Raw genomic sequence first — 20,038 nt, forward strand, 5'->3', positions numbered from 1 at the left:
AACATAATGTTAAATCAGTTCCATCAAGGTCGTATGTGCACATACAGAGAGAATAAGGGATAAAGATAATGTATAAGGCTTTTAAAATCTCAAAGTATTAACCTTTAAAACTAGCAACTGTCAGTTGCCAAATTAAACATCTATTTTTCTCAGCTTCACCTCCCTCAACTTTTCTTTCCTATTTGAGATTTTGATATGCCTCTTTCCTAAAGAGCATGCTTTCTATTTCTAGTTCAAGTGAGAATTGCTGTGGTGAGTGAATCTCTGTTACTAACAGGAGTGTGCTGTATCCCTCAAGCGTGCTGAAGTTGGAGAAAAAAAAGTTCATGTATCAAGGTCTTAGAACACACACCTTGAATAACTCAAATTATCTGGATATAAGTCTAAAAAATACACACATACACATATATAGAGAGTATCTATTTCTGCCAACAAAGAACTTAAGAAAGAAAAGAATGAGTGAACTCTAATGAGCTTACAGAATGGACAAGAAGCTTAGTCAGGAATGCCTGCCTTCTACTTACTATTGAAAGTTTCAGCTTTGGTTGAGCTAAAAAGTCTGCTACTTGTTTTTAATTCAGTTGGAATGCAATTAGTTATACAAACCAAGGCTGAGCTGTAACTGGAAAACTATGAACTTGGGAGTCAAACTTTTATACATATTTCTGACACAGACTACCCCAGGGCATTAGAAAACCAATGCAGCAAGAGTTTCAATGTGCACATTTAATTTGTAATTACGGAAGAGAGGGAGGAAAACTATATAATGGGTAGCACTGGATTTAATGAACAAATCAAAATGAAGACATCAATGTGTGAGGCACTTTGGGAGGCCAGAAGATATTGGGAAAAGAGAGGAAAAAGGTACCATTCACACAAATGCCTTTGATCAAACAAAAGCAGAACTCAAAAGTTCTTTATAACAGATTTAGGTGAAAGATAAGAAGAGAGACCTAAGTGTCAGAGACATCAGAGAAATGGAAACTTTGATAACTTTGCAAAAGAAATCTTTGCTTTCTGTGCGACAAAAAGCAAAGTGCCCTCTTAATTTCAGCAGTCCTTATGCTCACATTATTACAATTCACTACACTACCTTTTATCTTAAAAGGAATAATAATTAAATGTGCTGGTAGACTGCAAACAAGCCTCTCCACCCCACCGTGAAACATCAATATGATTTAAAAATGCTACTTTTAGAAAGAAAGATGAATTATTAAAATAGGTAAATAATGAGACCATTTTTGGCCTTAAACATAATCAAAGAATGATTATCTGAAAAACTCATGTTTTCTATTAACATCATATGCTATATGAGGACTGAAATATAGAGTTTCAAGCAGTGGTTTGAAAAACTTGTAAGACTCTCCATGCATCTGCACAAAACAAAGGGCCATTTAAAGGTCTTACATACCTGAGCAATCCTAACTAAACCCTGAAGGAAAGAAAATACTTCTGTTACAAAACTTTGCATATAATATAAGTAAAGGAAATATAATAATGACAACCAAGGTTTAGAAAAGAGCTGGCGCTTATACGATTACTTTAAGGAAAATGCAGTCATTAGTTTTTCATCGCACTTTCCAAAACAGAAATATCTATTACTCACTATACTGTCCACTGCTAGTTTGGTAAATCGGAGTTGGCACCGTTACAGTGGTGATGGCAGGTGCTGAAGTCTCCTCTTCAGACTTCTCTTCTTCAATCCTTGGCACTCCTGGTGCATCAGAAGATAAGTCATTCAAAATTTTCCTAGAAAAATAGAGAACTATATCAATTAAAATATAAGTAACATTTACTGGCTAAATACAAAGAGGAAAAGATCAGAAAACTGGCAGAAAGCTGAGAGTGCTTAAGAGAGAATTTAAAAATTTTACAGTTTAAAAATTTACAATAATAAACAATAAAATTTGCAACAATAAACAATAAACTAAAAATGGATCAGGGATGCACATGTCAAAACCATATGAGGACTAGAAAAAACACAGATGCATTTCTCTTTAAAATGAACATAAAGAAAGACTATGATTCAAAATCCAGGTGCAATTAAAGAAGAGATTAATAAAATTGACTACAGGAAAAAAACCCTTTTTTATGGCAAAGAACACCAAAAATAAAGTCAAAGATGATCAAACATACTAGGAGAAAATGCTCACATATATTACAGATAAAGGTCCAATATCCCTAACATACAAATAACTCTTGAAAACTGAGGGAAAAAAAAGACCAAAAACCTGATTTTTAACTTCTCAACTCTCAGATTGGTAAAAATAAAAAAAAAGTATAACAATATATTCTGTTAGCAAAGCTGTGAGAAAATACATGCTCTTGTACATTGCTGTTAGAAGTATAAAACTGGCACAACCCTTATGGAGGGAATTTGGGAAACCAAATGTGTTTACACAGCAATCTTACTTCCAGGAATTTACCCTTAAAATATACTTCCAACAGTTTAAAATAAATGTGCATAGGATTAATCATGGCAGCATCGACTGCAACTGCAAAAGACTAGAAACAATCTCCACGCTCACATATAGGGGAATGGTTGAATAAACTATGGCTCATCCACATAATGGATATAGCATGGTACCTTTTGTATACGAATGAAGGTGAAATAAGAAAATATTTGTGTATCTGTTCATCTGCTCAAGAAAAAAAGTCAGAAAGGATAAACTAGATGGAGTTCAATTTGATTAGTTATCTACTGGGGGTGGGTGGGAAAGAAGTGAAAAAGGATGGGTGGAGGGACACTTCTGAGTATGTGTGTGTGTGTATGTACAGTTCTGACTTTTGGAACCATGTTAATGTTTTACATATTCAAAGAAAGAAATTAATTATCAACAAGGATGGGGGAAGAATTCTAAAATGGAAAACAAAAACAAATGAATCTTACCACATTTCAAATGAATAACGTAATCACAGAAGAGGGGAAAAAATACTAACCCAAGTTATTTTTGAAATCTTAAATTTCTAACAAACCAGTTTGAAACTTAGCCTTAACCATCTACCAAAAATTTCCCCCTTATTGTAACAAATTACATCTTCATGCCTTGTGCGTTCATTAACAGATTTATAATTATTGTTTTATGCATTTGCCTTTCAAATCATGGGAGAAAAAGAGGAGTTACAAAGTAAAACTATAATAATACTGGCTTTTATATATTTATGTATGTAATGACCTTTATTGGTACTGTCGGAAACATTCTTACAGTTGTTTTTTTAAAAAAAGAATTCCCCTGATTGTATTTCTCATTTGTAAAATTTCTTACTCATTCTTTTCCACATCTGCCTGTTCTTATTTAGTAAACTTCTATTTTTACTGTAAGGATGTTTTTCTCTTCTCTCTTTGCAAACAAGACACAAAACTATTTTAAACAGCTTGGGAACTGACAGCTGGTCAATAGATCATGATTTGGGTATCACTGTTCTAGAACACTTGTTTTTCAAACTTCAGTGTACAAAAGAAGCTCTTGAAGAGCATGTTAAAACACAGATAGATTCCTGGGTCCCCTCCCTAGAGATTCTAATTCATTAGGTATGGGGTAAGGGCCTGAAAATTTGCATTTCTAACCAGATGCTGATTTACCAGTCTGGGCTGTGGACCATATCTTGAGTAGTACTGGTCTTTAGAGCAATGTTTTCCAAACTCAAGTCATAACCCCTATGTGGGCCATGAAAACAATTAAGCGTGTTACAACCAACATAAACAATAAAAAACAGCTAAGCATCACACATGATAAGGATGAGTATTGCTCTGTATTAATTTTTGCTTCAGATCCCTATATATAGGTATATACGTGTGTGTACATATACCTATATATAATGAAGAAAGAGAGAACTGTAAAGATATATTCCTTATTGTGGTTTAAAAGAAGTTTAAAAGCTACTTTTCTAGACCTACAAATAAATCTACTTCTCTTCTGCACGAAGCCAGCGATCATTCTCAGTCTTTTTTTCCAGTTTTCCAAATTGTTGCTCCAGACCATCTTGGACATTCTCCACTTAAGAAAGTTCACTTTCTCTTAAAGTGTATTCCAAATGTGGTCTGAGCAGTGGGATTAATTCTAATTCCCTCCCTTAATCTAGACACTAGGTTTTTTTTTTTAAAACCAATGTAGCCTTACAGTGTATTGGCTTTTTTGGCAACCACATCTAATCAATGGTAATTTAAAGAGCACAATTATATTTTTTAGATGAATTCTTAATCCAGAATCCTATACTTGAATAATCGATTTTGTTTTAAACTCAAGCTCAGAAATTTTACAGTTATCACCAACATTTCATCCTATTTGTTTCAATCTATTTCCCTTGGCTGCTATGATCTTTCAAGGTTCTTATTCTACCACCTATGAGGGTACTTAGCCCTTTAGTTTCTATCATTTGCAAATCTGGTAAGCATGGCCTCTATGTTTTTAGCTAAATTGCTGGTAAAAATACCAAGCCACATGAGAGCAAGTGAGAACCCTTCAAGGATTTCCTCTGGGTAAAAACTGATCACTATAAAAGCTGGGCTGTTCCAATAAAAACCAGTGTGTATTATTTAATTCCCATTTCTCCAACTTCACAAAAACATCCTAAGAATTTTGTTAAAGATCTTGTTATAATCAAGACATAGAGGCTAGGTTTCAAGAGTTCATAAACCAAAAGCAAAATAATGGTATACTCCACTATGGACGTTTGATTATAAGGGAAGATATCATCTTTCATAAAAGTAACGCTTTCTCTACACATGTGTGGTCTCAGGCATCTTTTATTTGATTCGTAACTGAAGTGCTATATAATGATTTTTGCTGGGACATACACTATAAGCCAATTAAGGCAAATAAAAGATTTTTTTTCAACATAAAACTCATATGAGGTCTACAGCTAAGATCTGCCTAGAGTTTATATATAGAGAAGCCATGTAGCTTGTTTCTTAGTACCAGGTTGAATCTGCTTCAGGATCAAATGTCTTATATACTAACATGAGATATATTTCGAAGTTAAAAGATAAAACTAGCTATATTTTGAAAAAATTATGAGTATAAATAAAGGTAACACATACTTGGTAACACAGAATTTCTTAAGACCTCAAAGTCAATTTATTGGTATTTATTTAGGGTCCTTTATTTGTAAGGATAGAGAAAAGGGCTAGCTTAGCAGCCAAGAAAGTGGGAAAAAAAATTTCAACATCCCTTTGAAAAACAGAAATATATATAAATAGAAATAATTCAGGCTAAAGCAGGGAAGAATAAGTTTGAAGTTTATTAAACTCTGAAGTAAGCTTATGAAGATTTGTGGAATTGCTCTTCCTGGAGATATTTAATATGGAGCCAATTTCTACATACTATTAGAAACAGTTTTGGTCTATCTTGGAGGCAAGGCATGGATTTACACAACTTTTGTAGCTGAACACAAAACTATAGTAAGGTGCCCCTAAAATTAGGGAACATCAGCAAAATATCACCCTGAACAACTATTAAATCAACAAGCAGCTATCATGCTAAGTACCATGGCATAAGAAATGTGTTGTGAAGTAGGTAGTGTAGCCTCAGAATTGACATATAGCTAGAAAATGCTATAACCTTATCAAATGTATTCCAATCTTTTTAACAGAAAAGCAGCAGCCAGCAAAGTCTACAAAAACAGAAGAAAAAAAGAAAAATCAGTGTTTATCCAGGACTGTTCAGAGTAAGAAGTGCTCTTATTGTGTACAGTTAGCTTCTACTTATTTGAGAGAAGCAACTCAAGATGAAGAGAAGTACTCTGTATGGTCCTGAATCCAGCAGCTCATTGGCCTTCCGATATCTCTTCATCTGCAACTACATAAGGGTACCTTTATACTTTTGATTCTAAGTTCTTTTAACTATTAATTTTCCATACCTGTATGAAGGCCTCCTTGAAAGAATTTCTCTTCGTTTTTGGGAATCGGTTACACTATCCACTGACTCCTGTGAATCTTCACTTTCTGCAATAGTTGAAATCTGAAAATAAAGAAGAACTTTATCTTGATAATCAAATTTAGTTCTCATAAAACTTTTATGAATTTTAAGAAAAAGTGAAATACAAAAGGACATATATAAACCTTATATATGCTTCAGTAGAAAAAAAATCAGTTTTTATGGGAGACAACCATACCATCCCTTTCCTCTCCCCTTTACTCATCCTACAGAAGTCAGAGGACCTAAAATTTTTTTGTCAAAACCAAACTTTTGAGAAAATTTTTTTGTCAAAACCAGCCTAATCTCTTTCAGGACTTCTTGTAATCAACCCTGATGTATCAATATTACTTGTCAGTTGTTTTCTTACAGTTGTTAGAACAAAACTACCAAGTAAAATAAAGTTTCCGACATGAAAGAAAGAATAAACAACTAAATAATTGGCCATTAAGTCTAGTGACTATACAAATATTTTCCTTTAACTACTGGGTAAATAGTTTTGAATATATTTACAATTGTACAAGTAAGATCGGTGGTCCTTCAACTATGTTCCAGATGGTTGTTCCTAGCAATTTTGGAAGAAGCCCTCTGCTACATATAGACACGTTTCAAAGTTGGCATTCTACAATTTTTATTAAGCAAAACTTCAAGGTAAAGACCTGTGCATTTCTGGAAAAGTATCCTTGGATCGAGAAGTAATAAAGGTAAGTTGAATACAGATTTTACATGGGATAATAAGAGCAACTAGCATTTATTGAGAATTTACTATGTGCCAGGTGCTATGCTAAAGCATATACATATATTACATTACTTAGTACTCACTAATACTTACAGGAACATTACATGCTAGATAAGTACAATTATTATGTCCACTTTACAGATGGAAGAACTGAGGCACAAAGAGTTTAAGTAACTCACCCAAGTCACAAAGCTACGAAGTAGTGGAGTCACTGTCACACTTGACATCTCAGTTCTAGACATCCTTACCAGCATCAAAATCCTGTTGGTTCCAATCTCAAACCAGTTTTGTCAGAAGCAGCAACCCAGGAACGTCTTTAGACCATTTTTAGACTAGAAGTTCACTCATCTAGGCAAGCTTGTCTGTCAAATTTATACTGCCAAGTTTCTCTAGTCTAATTAGCAGGAGCCTCCTGCTCTTTCCTGAACTAGGTGAGCATGATGCTGTCAGAGTGAGAACTAGATTTAGCCAAGGCAAAAGGGTCAGTGTAGGTTAGCTCCCCCAACAAAATTTATGGCAATGGCAATAAGAATGAACACGTTTAGAGGAACTTGAGAAATCAAGTATGTGGTCTGAGCCTAAGGGTTCTGGACAGCAGGTACTCATTTTCACAGAGCTTTGTGATAGACACTCACTTTAAAATGAAATTTGCTAAATCTAGTAATGCTTTACAAAATATGTCTATAATAAAGTAATGTATGTGCCCCTCCAAACACTTTAAAGTATAAGCGGTATAGTCTTATAGACCTAAAAATTAACAGGTAACACTGAATGAATCCAGAAATGACAGATAAAAAGATGGACAATGCTGAATTTAGTCTGTGATTCTCTACAGGGTAATAATGCTATAGTTACTGCCAAAGGAGCACCCAGAACAATTTCCTACTAATCTGTAGCTGCTGTTAACTAGCCCACTCAGCATAGTCTCTGCACAGACTTTCTCATAGATGTAGAGTGATGAGTTGTGAAACAGCCTTAGCAGAGAGTCAGAATTTCGAGGAATAACAAGAAGACTGAACTCAAAGTGGACAGTATCCTGACAAGTGTTTACCCTCATTAATGCTTCTCAGAACCTTAGTTTCTCTATTGTTCTCTCTGCCTTTTTTTTGCTTAACCCTCATTCTTACAACCTTCTTTTAAGGATACATAATGACTTAGGCACACTTTCCCAAGTTGAAAGCATTAAAACAACAATTTTAAAACACTCTACATAAACCACCCATAGGACAATTTTAAAATGAAATAAATTATCATTGCTTATTAAATATATGGCCCTTAATTTTTCCCCCAAACTCAATGGATCTGTTGCTCCCAGTAGAACAAAAAGCCCCCCATTCCTCTGATCTGAAAGAATTTGTCAATTCATACAAAAGGAATTAACTTATCACTCTGTCGTGACTGCAACTTAAAAAAAATTGAAGTATGATTGTTGTACAATATTATGTTACAGGTGTACAGTACAGTGAGTCTCAATTTTTAAAGGCTATATTCCACTTAGTTATTATAAAATATTGGCTATATTCCCTGTGTTGAACAATATATTCTTGTAGCTTATTTTATACATAATAGTTTGTACCTCTTAGTCCCCTACTCCTATATTGCCCCTTCCCACAGGTAACCACCAGTTTGTTCTCTGTATCTGTGAGTCTTTTTCTTTTTTGTTATATTCACTAGTTTCTTGTATTATTAAGATTCCACATATCAGTGATATGTACTGCACCTTTTTAAATGTAAAGGGAATTCAGAACTATTCAATACTACATAATGAATGTAACATTTCCTCTTTGGGGGAATACTATCCAGAGAGAACTTAGAATTAGGAAGTCAACTCTTATGGACTATCTACCAAAAAGCTAAAAAAACCCCAACCCCACACCCCCAAAACCAAAAACAAATGAAAAAACAAGAAAACTCCAAAACCACTGAACCCACATTTCTAAGACCATTAAAAATCATGTCAAAAATCCTTTGATAATAAATAATAGCTTAATATATATTTACTAGGTTATTAAAAATAACCACATGAAAAATTATATCCCAATCGTAAGTATCACAGTCTACCATCACATTTCAACAATAGAGCCCCTTCCTCTGGTCCTCACCTCCTGTCACCTCTTATTAACCCCTTCCTGAGCTCCTTAAATAGGTCTTTAACCATGGCCACTTATATGTTAAGAAATTTTCAAAAAGCCAAACCACCACCTGTACATGTAAAGTTTTAGACCTGTATTTCTCTACTTTCTCTTAGTTTGTTAAAAACCCATATCTCCTGTTTATAAGGGGGGGAAAAAAGTCCTTTTTTTTTTTGCGGTACGCGGGCCTCTCACTGCTGTGGCCTCTCCCGCTGCGGAGCACAGGCTCCGGACGCGCAGGCTCAGCAGCCATGGCTCACGGGCCCAGCCACTCCGCGGCATGTGGGATCCTCCCGGACCAGGGCACGAACCCGTGTCCCCTGCATCGGCAGGCGGACCCTCAACCACTGCGCCACCAGGGAAGCCCCAAAGTCCTATTTTGATGCTATTTGAAATTTCAAAATAAAATATACAGTGACTAGAACAAAATTTTAAAAATGGTTGTATTAGATGTTTTCTCAAACTATACATGATCCCCTGGAAACTTAAGCACTTTTCTTGGGTAGAGTTCAGACTCAGGTTTAGGTACAGTTTTTTACTCACTAGATCAAGAAGTTTAATAAAAGTCTAAAGCAATAATCTCCAAACTCTTTTGATCTGCAGATCTCCCTTATAAATAAGAAAATTTTATATAAGCATATATATTTATTTGCAAGTTTTAAGTGTTACCTATATCATAAAACAAATTAATTTTTACAAGAGTTAGGATAAGTGTAAATATTAAAATACATCTGTAAATTTCTTAAAGATAAATCATTTAATATTTCATAACAGTGAGAATGATGTGCTTTAATATGATTAATTAAAAATCATTTAATATTTTATAACAGTGACTCAAAAATCTGATTCTAAGCTTGGACTTTCTGAAATGTGATTTAACATCTGCTATTGTTTAAAACAATCATTTTTCATTTTCATCTGTCAATTACACAAACTTTTGATGAGATTTACTAGTATATTTTCATCTCCCTGGCTCTTGGTCAGTTATTATACGCTAATAAAAGGTTTTATATTTTAACAAATAAGTTCAACACCTACTGAAACTCTAGAAGACTTCTGAATAGTTTAGAAACTCTATTTCCAGAGTTTTGAAGTGTATAGATTTGAGTTTTTAGGTGACAAATTTACTGTTTGCAGGTTAAAAAAAAAAAAAAGTATGGGAACATTTCCAAACTTCTATATTCAAAATACTCTGTCCACAGCACAAGTTTCTTTCAAAATGCAGTTATTCTCTCATGCATTGTTAAAATGCCACTTTCTCTCAGAAAGGATAGTTTAAAGGAATTTGTTTTTTTCAAAAATATGTTAGGTAACATATCCCTTGCAAGTCATCCCTTGCTTGCCATTGTTAAAAAGATCGGAAACTTTGGAATACTTGTCTTATGTAAAAAGCAAACAAGTAACTCATCCTTATGTTAAGCAACTCAAGTACTTTGCTATATGATAACCACTGAATCTCTATCTTGCACAAAAGATTTTTATTGTTGTTCCCATCACATCATGAAGTACTGTAAAGACTGTATCAGAAAGTTCATCTCCAACCGCTATCCCTCTTGCTCACTCTATTCAGGCCACTTCTTCTTGCTATTCTTTGGTACATAAAGCATACTCTCACTTCTGAGCCTTTGGACTTGCTTTCATTATTTGTATGGCTTAGCCTCCTTCACTAGTTTATAGTTTCACTGCTCATCGTGTTCCCTGACCACCCTACATAAAATAAAACACCCTTCCCTCCACATCATTCTCTATCCCTTTCTCCTGCTTTAATCATCTTCCCAGCACTTAATCCTCACCTGACCCATTTTATTTTTTCATTGTCTCTCTTCCCTCAAATGTGGTCTTCAAGAGAATAGAGAAGTATTATTTGTTCACTGCTGTCTTTCATAGCACCTAGAACAGTGACTGGCACATAGCATGTGATCAATAAAAACTTACTGAAGAAATGAATGTATTAAAAATGCATCCAAAACTGACAAATGAAAAGTGAGGATGCCACTGTTAACTTCTATACATTTGTGCTAGTCCCATTATTTTTGTGGGAATTCTTACATAATCTGTGAGATTTGATGTATACATATACATAAGGATAACGTTAGGGCACCAATGTCAAGCCATACATGAAATATTAGTACAGTTTAGTTTCTAATACTCTGAGATGAAAAAAGATAAACAGAAGTCTTATTCTCACATCAAGAGAAATGTACCTTGTATATTTTGGAAATGCTGTTCTAGAATACTAATATTCTCCCATCGAGAAGTTTGAGGAATCACCTCTCTCCTTGTTTGATCACCTCTTCTGATATAAACCACTTCCTACTTATTAATGCTAATCACTGTTAACCAGCTGACATTACCATTAAAGTTTAATAGCTTCTCTATGGTTTAGGGCCTCTAAAGAAAAAAATACTGTTTATGTTTCTGTTTGTAGAATTCAGGCTTTTAATTATAAGCACAGCTCACTTTGATGGAAAAATGTATTTTTGAAAAGATGAATACACATTTCTATAAAGTTAATGGTCATATAACCCCAGGTCCAAATTATTATTATTATTCTTACCACAAAGTAAAGACTAAAATTAAGAATATAATCAACAATTAAGCATCATATATTAAAACCAATGTTTGTAATCTTAGCAAATTTTGTGAAAATTTTTGTGTGTTCTTTATAGAAAGACCTCCCACTGTAAGTGAAAAAGAAAAAGTAAAGGTTAATGTGAGGTCTGGAATCTAGGTCTCCTGACTAGCAGGTCAGGTTCTTTCCACTATTATCAAGAGGAAGACAAGAGCAGGGAATTAGTAATGGCATACATAGTATGAACAACAGTTAGGAAGCATTCAATGAAATAAAAACTGAGGCACAGGATAGGAGACTATTGTTCAGTCAGTGTGGTTCCATAGAAAAATCAAATTCTTCAGTCTTTACCTGGACTATACTGTCTCCTACTCAGTAACAACAAATTCCATTCCCAATATCTTTCAGTATGGAAATGCAGAGAACTTGATGATTTTTTACCAAAATATTCTTTATTTCTTTCTCCACCCCCCTCCCCACCGCCCTGCCTTAAATGTCCAAGCAAACCAAAGGCACAGGGACAGAATGGAGCAGAGGTGGGGTAACAGTGGCTCAATGACTCAATAGTATGATATGGCTGACAAAATCTGGACTTCTCCCCTCTCCAAGTATCAATCAATCTGGCTACTAAACTCAAGGAAAACACAACAGTTCTCACCCACAAGAAGACAACAAGGATGGTGAAGAGGAATCAAAGCTATGTCATATATAAATGGCTGAAGAAAAACAGGCATTTACTTAGTCTGAACATTTTTTTTTTAAATGGGAAGGATGTAGAAGATGGGGAAAAGGAAGCAGCCCAATAGAAAAAGGAGTTAAATTTGTTTAACTAGTTTCTGAGAATAGAATTCGGACCACTAGGTAGTTTTAGAAAGATATTCTGGTTCACCACAGGGAAGAGTATTTTAGCAATTACCCCCAATTATAAATCAGTTACCTCTGGAGATAGAGCTTCCTTTCTCTGAAAGTGTTCAAGTAAAGCTGGACTGCCATTTGGAGGAGGAGAGGAGGATATTATATAGGGAAATTAAGCCGCAGACTAAGGGCTGGGTAGGTAACAAGTTTGGCCTAGACCTAGAAGATCTCTTAAAATTTTTATTCAAACCTTGAGTTCTATGTTTATAGAGAGGGACAAAGATATAAAGAATAATTTCTCACCTTCCTTTCTAAAAATAGTTCTCTCCAAATCTAGGACCTAGGACTCACCTGAGTTCCGGAGAAAAGTCTTTTTAAGTCCTTACAGGAAGACTGTGAAGCAAAAAATATGAAATGGGAGGCTGGGGTTATGGCCTACTTGAATGAACGTTCAAGTCTTTTTTTTTCCCCAACAAGCTCATCGAAAAGATGTATACTGCCCTAGATTCCCTACAGTTAAGTAGAGGTTTACACGCCTTTATTCCCTTTGGATCCAAACCAAAGGAACAATCTTTCCAAAGAATAAGATAACATGCATGGAAAAAAATCCCTGATTCTTAAAGTGCACTTTCTGAATATATCATTTAAAAGTTATATACTCTAACTTAGAATCCTAAACATAGCTGGTTTTCTCTACATTCAAATAATATCTTAGGTAAGGTTATTAATTTTTGACAAGGGTTATTTTTTCCAATTGCATGTTTAGAAAATAATTACAAAGTTATTATTTTTGTATCTTAATTTTCCCTGAGGTACATCAGCCTTACAGTCTCTCCCAACATTTCCACTTTATCCCATATACTTTATGATTTTTCCCATTCAATTCTTTTCCTTTCTTAGTTTAAGAAAAAGTTTTTTCTTATATGTCTGTTCTTGTGTATATATGTTCCTATACTTAAGGTGATTATACAGATGCAGCATATTCCATAATTACTGTAAAGTAAAATAAACTCTGAACTAGATATGTTCCTATTTTCATAATGAAAGGAGAGAGATATGACTATAAACAACAGTTATGAAAGTAGATGCAGAACTTTTTATACACATACCTGAACTGTCTGGACTTGTGGAGACTGAATAACTGATGGCTGGGCCGCCTGAATAACTCCATGGACTTGAACTGTCTGCCCATTGGGTAGCTGTACTAAAGTTACGGTGGGAGCAGATGATGTTGCATGAGCTGCTGGCATAGATACCTATGGTGTTGAACATGGAAAAAAATTACCATCACAGATACCTCCTGGGGAGTACTCATGTTTAGTAAGAAACAACTTTTTGGCAGCAAAAGGATGACCCTCCTGCTAGGTTAAGTATTCCATTGGTGTGAAAGAAACTAATCATTAAACTTAATATTCTTTTTGAAGACTACAAATGCTTCCCATGCCCCCTACTTTTAAACTCCTCCCAAATGACAAAACCCAAAAAACTATTTTAATGTAATATCAAAATATATAACACAGACTTCCTTTGAACACTAAATACCACTTTATTTGTATAGTGCCTTACATTTTCCCACCTGCTTTCATATTCAGTTTCTCATTTTGCCCTTCGAAGAAATCAGACTGGTTAGAATAAGGGTTATCTCCATTTTAGAGACAGAAATATGAAGTGCTCAAAGAGATTAAGTCACTTACCCAAGGTCAAGAGATATGCTAGCTTTGAAGAAACGTAAGTCTTCGACTATCATGTGTTAAATAACCCATGTTCTAAAACATAATTGTTCCGAAACTTGGGCAAAACTTAGCTACTAAATCTAGGACAAATACGTATCTTACAGTATACAGCATATTTTTCTCTTGTAAACTAATTACAAGTATGCCTTTCATTAATGAGAAAGTGTTAATAGATATTATAAACTGAAAATTTCTATCCCCACCCCACCCACTGAACTGATAATAATTGATATTTCAAGGATTTATTTTCCTCTTGAAGAAATAAGGGAGCAGAACTGAAAATATGAGAAACCAGTTTTCTCCTGAGGCACAAAGAAGGCAAATTTAATGACTCAATACCCAGGTTAAAAGGGTTCTTAAGTCATACATGTCTATCAGATGGTATTTACTGTTCCTGTGCTTGAATGCGTTTGGGGGTAGCAATTTTATTTGTTCATTTGGTAAACAGTTATTGGGGATATGTGTGTCAGAAACAATGTTAGAACTGAAACTACAGAAATGAGAAAGACATAGGTCCCTGCCCTTAAAGAAATTATTAAGGCATGTGTATGAAGGAATGGGGAAAAGAACACAAATAAATATAATTCAGTGAAGTAGTGAGGTTTGCAAAGAGAAGAATGGACACACTGAGGAAAGCTACCCTGCCCCACCCAAGAGGAGGGGAGGCTACCAGGGAAGCATGTGAATTTGAAATAAAGAATACAAGTAAGGCACATTATTATGATTTGCAGGGGGAGGCACAGAATTCCAGGCAGAGGGTAGCAACGGCAAAAGCAAAGAGAAACAGCAGTGTCTGTAAATGGCAAAGAGGGATGACCAGCAGCCAGTACTACTGGAGCACATAAGTGTGTTACTATATGATGTAGGAAGTGTGGAAAGATGGAATAACAGAGGTAGGCAGAGGCCAGATGGGCTAGTCATGAAAAATCTTACATATGTTATGCTAAAGAACTTGCATTTTACCGTGAGATTGGGAAAAGCACTGAAGGGCTTCTGAACTCCTGAATATCATGGTGAGGCTTGCATTTCAGACAGGTCACTTTACTTTAGTGGCAGTGTGAAAGACACTTATCTCAGAGGAAAAAAAAAGTGGAGGTGAGACCAACTGAGAAAGTCTATATATAGTAGTAAGGGTGAGATGATAAAAGCCAGAAATTAGGCGTAAGTTGTGGTAGGGATGGGAATGAGAGAAGTGATTTAATGAAAATTCAGGAGGCAAACCAGAAAGGGCTTTATGAATGACTGATTGAAGGAGGTGAGACAGAAATCAAAGACGACCCACACATTTCATGTTTGGGTGAGAATTAGTAGACTATGCCATAAAGAGAGAGAACACAAGAAGCTTATGGGTGGTTGGGGCAGTGGTGGAAGATGATGGAATTGATATGATATCTGAATTTGTAGAGATGTTTAGCAGGCAGTTAAATATTTGACTATGAAGCTTTGAGGAGATACCTACTGAAGGTAGAGGCTAAAACCATGAGCTTCTCCTTTGGACAGTTAGGAAGGCCTTCCTTATCAATCGTTTTTCTGGCTACTATACATCTTACTGAGTTTTACCTCGTTCTCAAAATGTGGTCCATGGACGACCTCCATTAGAGTTACATAGGGTACCTGTTTATAAAGTCAGAATCTTGATGAACCCAAGGACACTTTCACCTTCGCCAAAGTTTGAGAACCAAAACCATAATTTATTTAGAGTATCCCATCTCATGGAAAGCTCTTCTAATATTTGAAGCAATTAGTACGTCCTCTTCTCTGAGTATTCTCTAGGGTAAATATAACAAGCTCACTCAACAAATAAGCCCTTTTCTACCCTAATTATTCTACATAATGGCTACTCTCATTGTAAGTTTATAAAATACAGATACACCAAAAAAGGAAAAATTGCTTATATTCTTACCACTCAGAGCTAATCACTTAATATTTTTGCTGTAGATATAGGTGTTTTAAAAGATGCATATATACACTCAATTTTCATTAACACTATCACAGAATCTACTTTATCTTTCAAATCCATTCTAAATATCTCTTCATACAATTAATAGTAGTCTTTAATGGTAAAGAATGGTATAATGGTAAAAATTACATAATCTGTTTAATAAATCCCAACAAATTATTGGAATTAAATTATTAGTAATAATTGATTAAACAATAATCAAATCATTAACTTAATATTAAATTATTGAATATACAAAAATTATTATTGAATATTTAGGTTTTCAAATTTGCCTATTACAAGAAAGTTATTTTACAACAAAATTGCAACGATCATCCTTTTACCCAACTCTTTACTTAAAACCATCCATAAAAGTTAACATTCCCATACTCAAAACCAACATTGTTTTTTTTCCACTTAAAAAAAAAATCTGTAAATTCTAAACGTAAAATGAGGCATTTCATTATTGTTTTAGGTTGATTTTCTTCCTTTACTAGTTAGGCTGAATTTGTTTTTTACTGTTCATTGATCAAATCACAATGGTCTTGGACTTGACAATTTTATTATATATTTCTAGTATTAAAGACTGACATCCAAAAAATAACTGGTATCAGAATTGCGAGAAATAATGTCAAAAATGTATAATATATGTGTTAAGAACTTGGATGAGCAAGTGCAAAACACTCTGTAATTAGTTATTAAAAAGAACAACAACAAAAAATATAAATGGGAACAGACACTAGCTTTCCTAAAACTCAAATATCATGTCATTCCACTTATCAGTGATTATATGCAAATTGAACATGTGCATATAATTTTGTTCTTTCTTGAATTTCCAATTAAGCTTCATGACACTGCTTTTGTTTTTATAGGCATAATCACACCAGCAGAGAAGAATGGGAAAGGAGATAACAGTAAGAGTTTTGGAGGCTGGAAATGGATGAATGGTAATGAATTTGGAAAACCTCAGAAGGCCAACTCATGAGGTGGAGGCAGGGACAGACTGATTTCTGCCACAAAGTCCTTAAGAGGCTCAGGATCTAAGGCAGCCCAGAAGGTAGAGTGAAAGGAGAGGCTGAAAATAAGGAAGGCTGATTGAAGGTCTTTGAAAAGCAATTGGATCCTCTCTTCAACTCTCTGTGGAAGAATAACTAATCTATACCCTATGCTGACAGAAAAATGGAGGTTTATTTTCTGGATAGAAGGTTTCTTGACTGCCTGACACCAGGCACTGCTGAGGTGGGGTACTAAGTCCCAGTCCTCTTCCCTCGTCTGGCTCAAAGGTCTTTACCTATAAGCAGGTTAGTAAACCTTTTCTCTGCCAACCTGACCAACACTGAAGGGAGAAGAAAAGACTTAAGAGATAATGACAGTAGGATGCCACAATCATCTTACCGTGAAGCTCACAACTCATAGATGTTAGGCCCCAAACAGATCCACAGAACTTCCAATACAGGTTTTTGGTTCCCTACTTTTAAATGTAGGCAGAAAACCTCGAGTTATGAAATATTCAAGGAAATCTTCTGATAGGAAAGATGGTGACCAAAACAGATAGAAGGGAGAAAAGGTACATAGAAGAAAATCTACGTGGAGAGAAGAAAACTTAAAACTTAATATTATCAGAGGTAAGAGAAAATACTGCCTTTGTGAAACATAAAGAGCATGCTATTAAAACACAAAAGGACTATTCAGAAACAAAGGGAACTCTTGGAAACATGACAGCAGAAATAAAAAAAATCTGACAGATGGGTTGAAATGTGAAGTTGAGAAAATCTCCCAGAAAGACAAAGAGACAGAAAACAGGAGAGAAAAGATGAGAAAATCAGAGAAACAGTCCTATAGGTATAATATCTGGATCAAAAGAATCCTAGAGAGAAAAAAGAAGAAAAAAAAAGCATCAACCAAATAAAGAAATTGCCCAGAACTGAAGACCCGAGATTCCACTAAAAAAAAAAAGCCCACTGAATACAACTGCACAATGGATGAAAACTGATACAAACCAAGGCCTTGATGATGAAATACTGAAGCACTGCAGAGATTTTTACAAGATAACAGAGATACAAAGTAAGAAATGGATTTAGTCTTTTCAAACAGCAACACTAGAAGTTGACTGTGGATCAATGCCTTCAAAATTTGAAAGAAAAATGATTTCTTTACCTAGTCAGACTTGCTCAAGGGACCACTGGAAACAAAAACTCCACAAGAGAAAGACAGTAGGAAGAAAGGAATTTCCAGGATGACATTATATAGTGGACGTGGAGGATAACCAGACCAGAAAATGATGTCCCAAGAGATAGATATGTTGAAGGTTGTCACCACCAAGATCCCTGCTGGTATTATATCTTCTTTTTACCAGAGGGCTGAATGTTTGGATGAGCCCAGATTCTTATCTGTGCACATTTGCCTTGACCATGTGCTAATGAAGTCCTGATGCTCTTACCTTTATTCCTGCACCTGCTTCATCTTAAGTACTTTTACTTCATCCCTAAATGTATTCTGCTTTGCCTTATACCTGAGGGCTGGAGGTGGGTCCAGGTGATCTTAGGAGAAAACACAAAGCAGCCCACCGCTTCTGACTACTTTCCTGCTGGAGGTCTAGTATTTGGCCCATATTTTAGCTCAGTGTGGTAACCACCTGTGGTTAGCCCTCTGTATCCCAAGACCCATTCTTGCTCATGACTCCTCTAGGAGAGGTTTTAAACTCTTTGGGAAGCTGAAGCTCAACATACCAGAGCCTTGGCTAGGATTATTTTCTTTTGGGAGCTTTCATCTGAAAGAGGCAATATCACATTTTCTTACCTAGCAGGTTATTGTTTGCTATTTGGTTTTTATATTAACCACCTTTCTCACTCATATGTATGCCAACAATTGTTAATAAAACATCTGAGAAAAAATGCACAAGAACAAAAATGAGAATATAACCTTAGAATGCTTAAGACAAAGACAAAATGAAAGAATCATGAATCATATTTAAAATATACAGGGACAAAAACTACTATCATCCTTGAAATTTACTTATGTGTCAATTTATTTGCTTATCCTATTTTTTAGTTTAAGCACATGGTAAATTTAGCCTTTCAGATTATCTGCATTCCCATGCTCCCAAATAAATCTGTATGACATGAAAAAAAGCAGTTATCATACTAGGTTTTCTTCCTTTGTTTAAGAGACAATCTACCCATCAGTTTAAATATAATTATTTCTGAATCATGTCACTACAAATAGTGTGTTAGTGTTTAACAATACATTTTTCTGTTATGTTACTGAATCAATACTACCATTTCTAAAATTAGGCTAATACTAAATAAATAGGAATTTTGATATTCTAAGAATGTTTCTGCTCATTTTATGTATATCTCTGTAATAGAAACTAAGTTCTCTTGTTTAAAACATATTCCTCTTAGAAGAGACGACTTGGAATCTCTCCATGTATTTTATACCTGGGCTAATGTGGCAATCTGTGGCTGGGCTTGAACTGTCATTTGCTGGCTTTCAGCTTCTGTTACAGCTGCATCTCCACTCTGCTGGTTCTCTGCTCCAGATTCCATGGTCATTTAGTTACCTACAATAATATGGAAGAGTGTTACAAGCACTACAGTGCTTTGTGCTTTTGTGGTTTTAAAGGCAATTTTCAAGTTGTAAATAAGTATATGTGGTGGTTAGGTTAGCAGATGCACTCAGAAATCTAGTTAAACTATAATGTAGTTGAATTATTGTCAGACTTGTCCAAATATGCTGAGCTATAAAAGTTCTAGTCTTTGCAAAAAAGAAAAAACTTTTTCCTTTGCCATTTCTTCCCAATTACTCCATCTACTATAGAAGACGGGATTCCTCTCTTCCGTGAATCTTCCCAACTAACAAGGGGAGGAAGGGCAGCGGCAAAATTATAATTTTTTCAAAAATGTATCAATGAGGTAAGGAGGGAGGGTAGAGAGTAGAAGTGAGTTGATGACAGGGTCTATGAGATACTGGCTTCAAGGTACCGCCTATATGGGTATTCCCTCCTATTATAGGGAAGAAACAGAAGAATTATAAGCTACTTCCTCGGGAAATTATTGGTGGTAGGACAAAATAGCCCAAGTTTCAACAGCCCAAGTTATGGGGTATCAAGGTAGAAAGGTGGGATTAAGAGACACAGAGTCAGACCTCAAAC

The 20,038-nt window shown here is 35.1% G+C and overlaps 2 protein-coding genes across 3 annotated transcripts in view; one reads left to right on the forward strand and one right to left on the reverse strand.

The window, feature by feature from the left end:
* METTL21A (methyltransferase 21A, HSPA lysine) overlaps positions 1-5,757 on the forward strand; it is a 43,939-nt gene extending 38,182 nt beyond the window's left edge. The window contains exon 4 of the mRNA XM_079710309.1: positions 5,593-5,757. Within this exon, the coding sequence (XP_079566435.1) occupies positions 5,593-5,756 (164 nt within the window). The 3' untranslated portion in view covers position 5,757. The remainder of the gene's footprint in view (positions 1-5,592) is intronic.
* Positions 1-19,439, reverse strand: part of CREB1 (cAMP responsive element binding protein 1) — a gene marked incomplete at its 5' end in the record, with an annotated part of 32,777 nt that extends 13,338 nt beyond the window's left edge. Inside the window, 5 exons of one of the 2 annotated variants that reach the window (XM_079710307.1) lie at positions 1,607-1,749; positions 5,860-5,960; positions 12,565-12,606; positions 13,323-13,469; positions 19,326-19,439. In XM_079710307.1, coding sequence (XP_079566433.1) covers positions 1,607-1,749; positions 5,860-5,960; positions 12,565-12,606; positions 13,323-13,469; positions 19,326-19,439 — 547 coding nt within the window. The remainder of the gene's footprint in view (positions 1-1,606; positions 1,750-5,859; positions 5,961-12,564; positions 12,607-13,322; positions 13,470-19,325) is intronic. The other variant, XM_079710308.1, reaches the window with a different exon arrangement.
* Positions 19,440-20,038: the final 599 nt, after the last annotated feature.

This window comes from Hyperoodon ampullatus (assembly GCF_949752795.1).
Source record: "Hyperoodon ampullatus genome assembly, chromosome: 8".
Lineage (NCBI taxonomy): Eukaryota > Metazoa > Chordata > Mammalia > Artiodactyla > Ziphiidae > Hyperoodon > Hyperoodon ampullatus.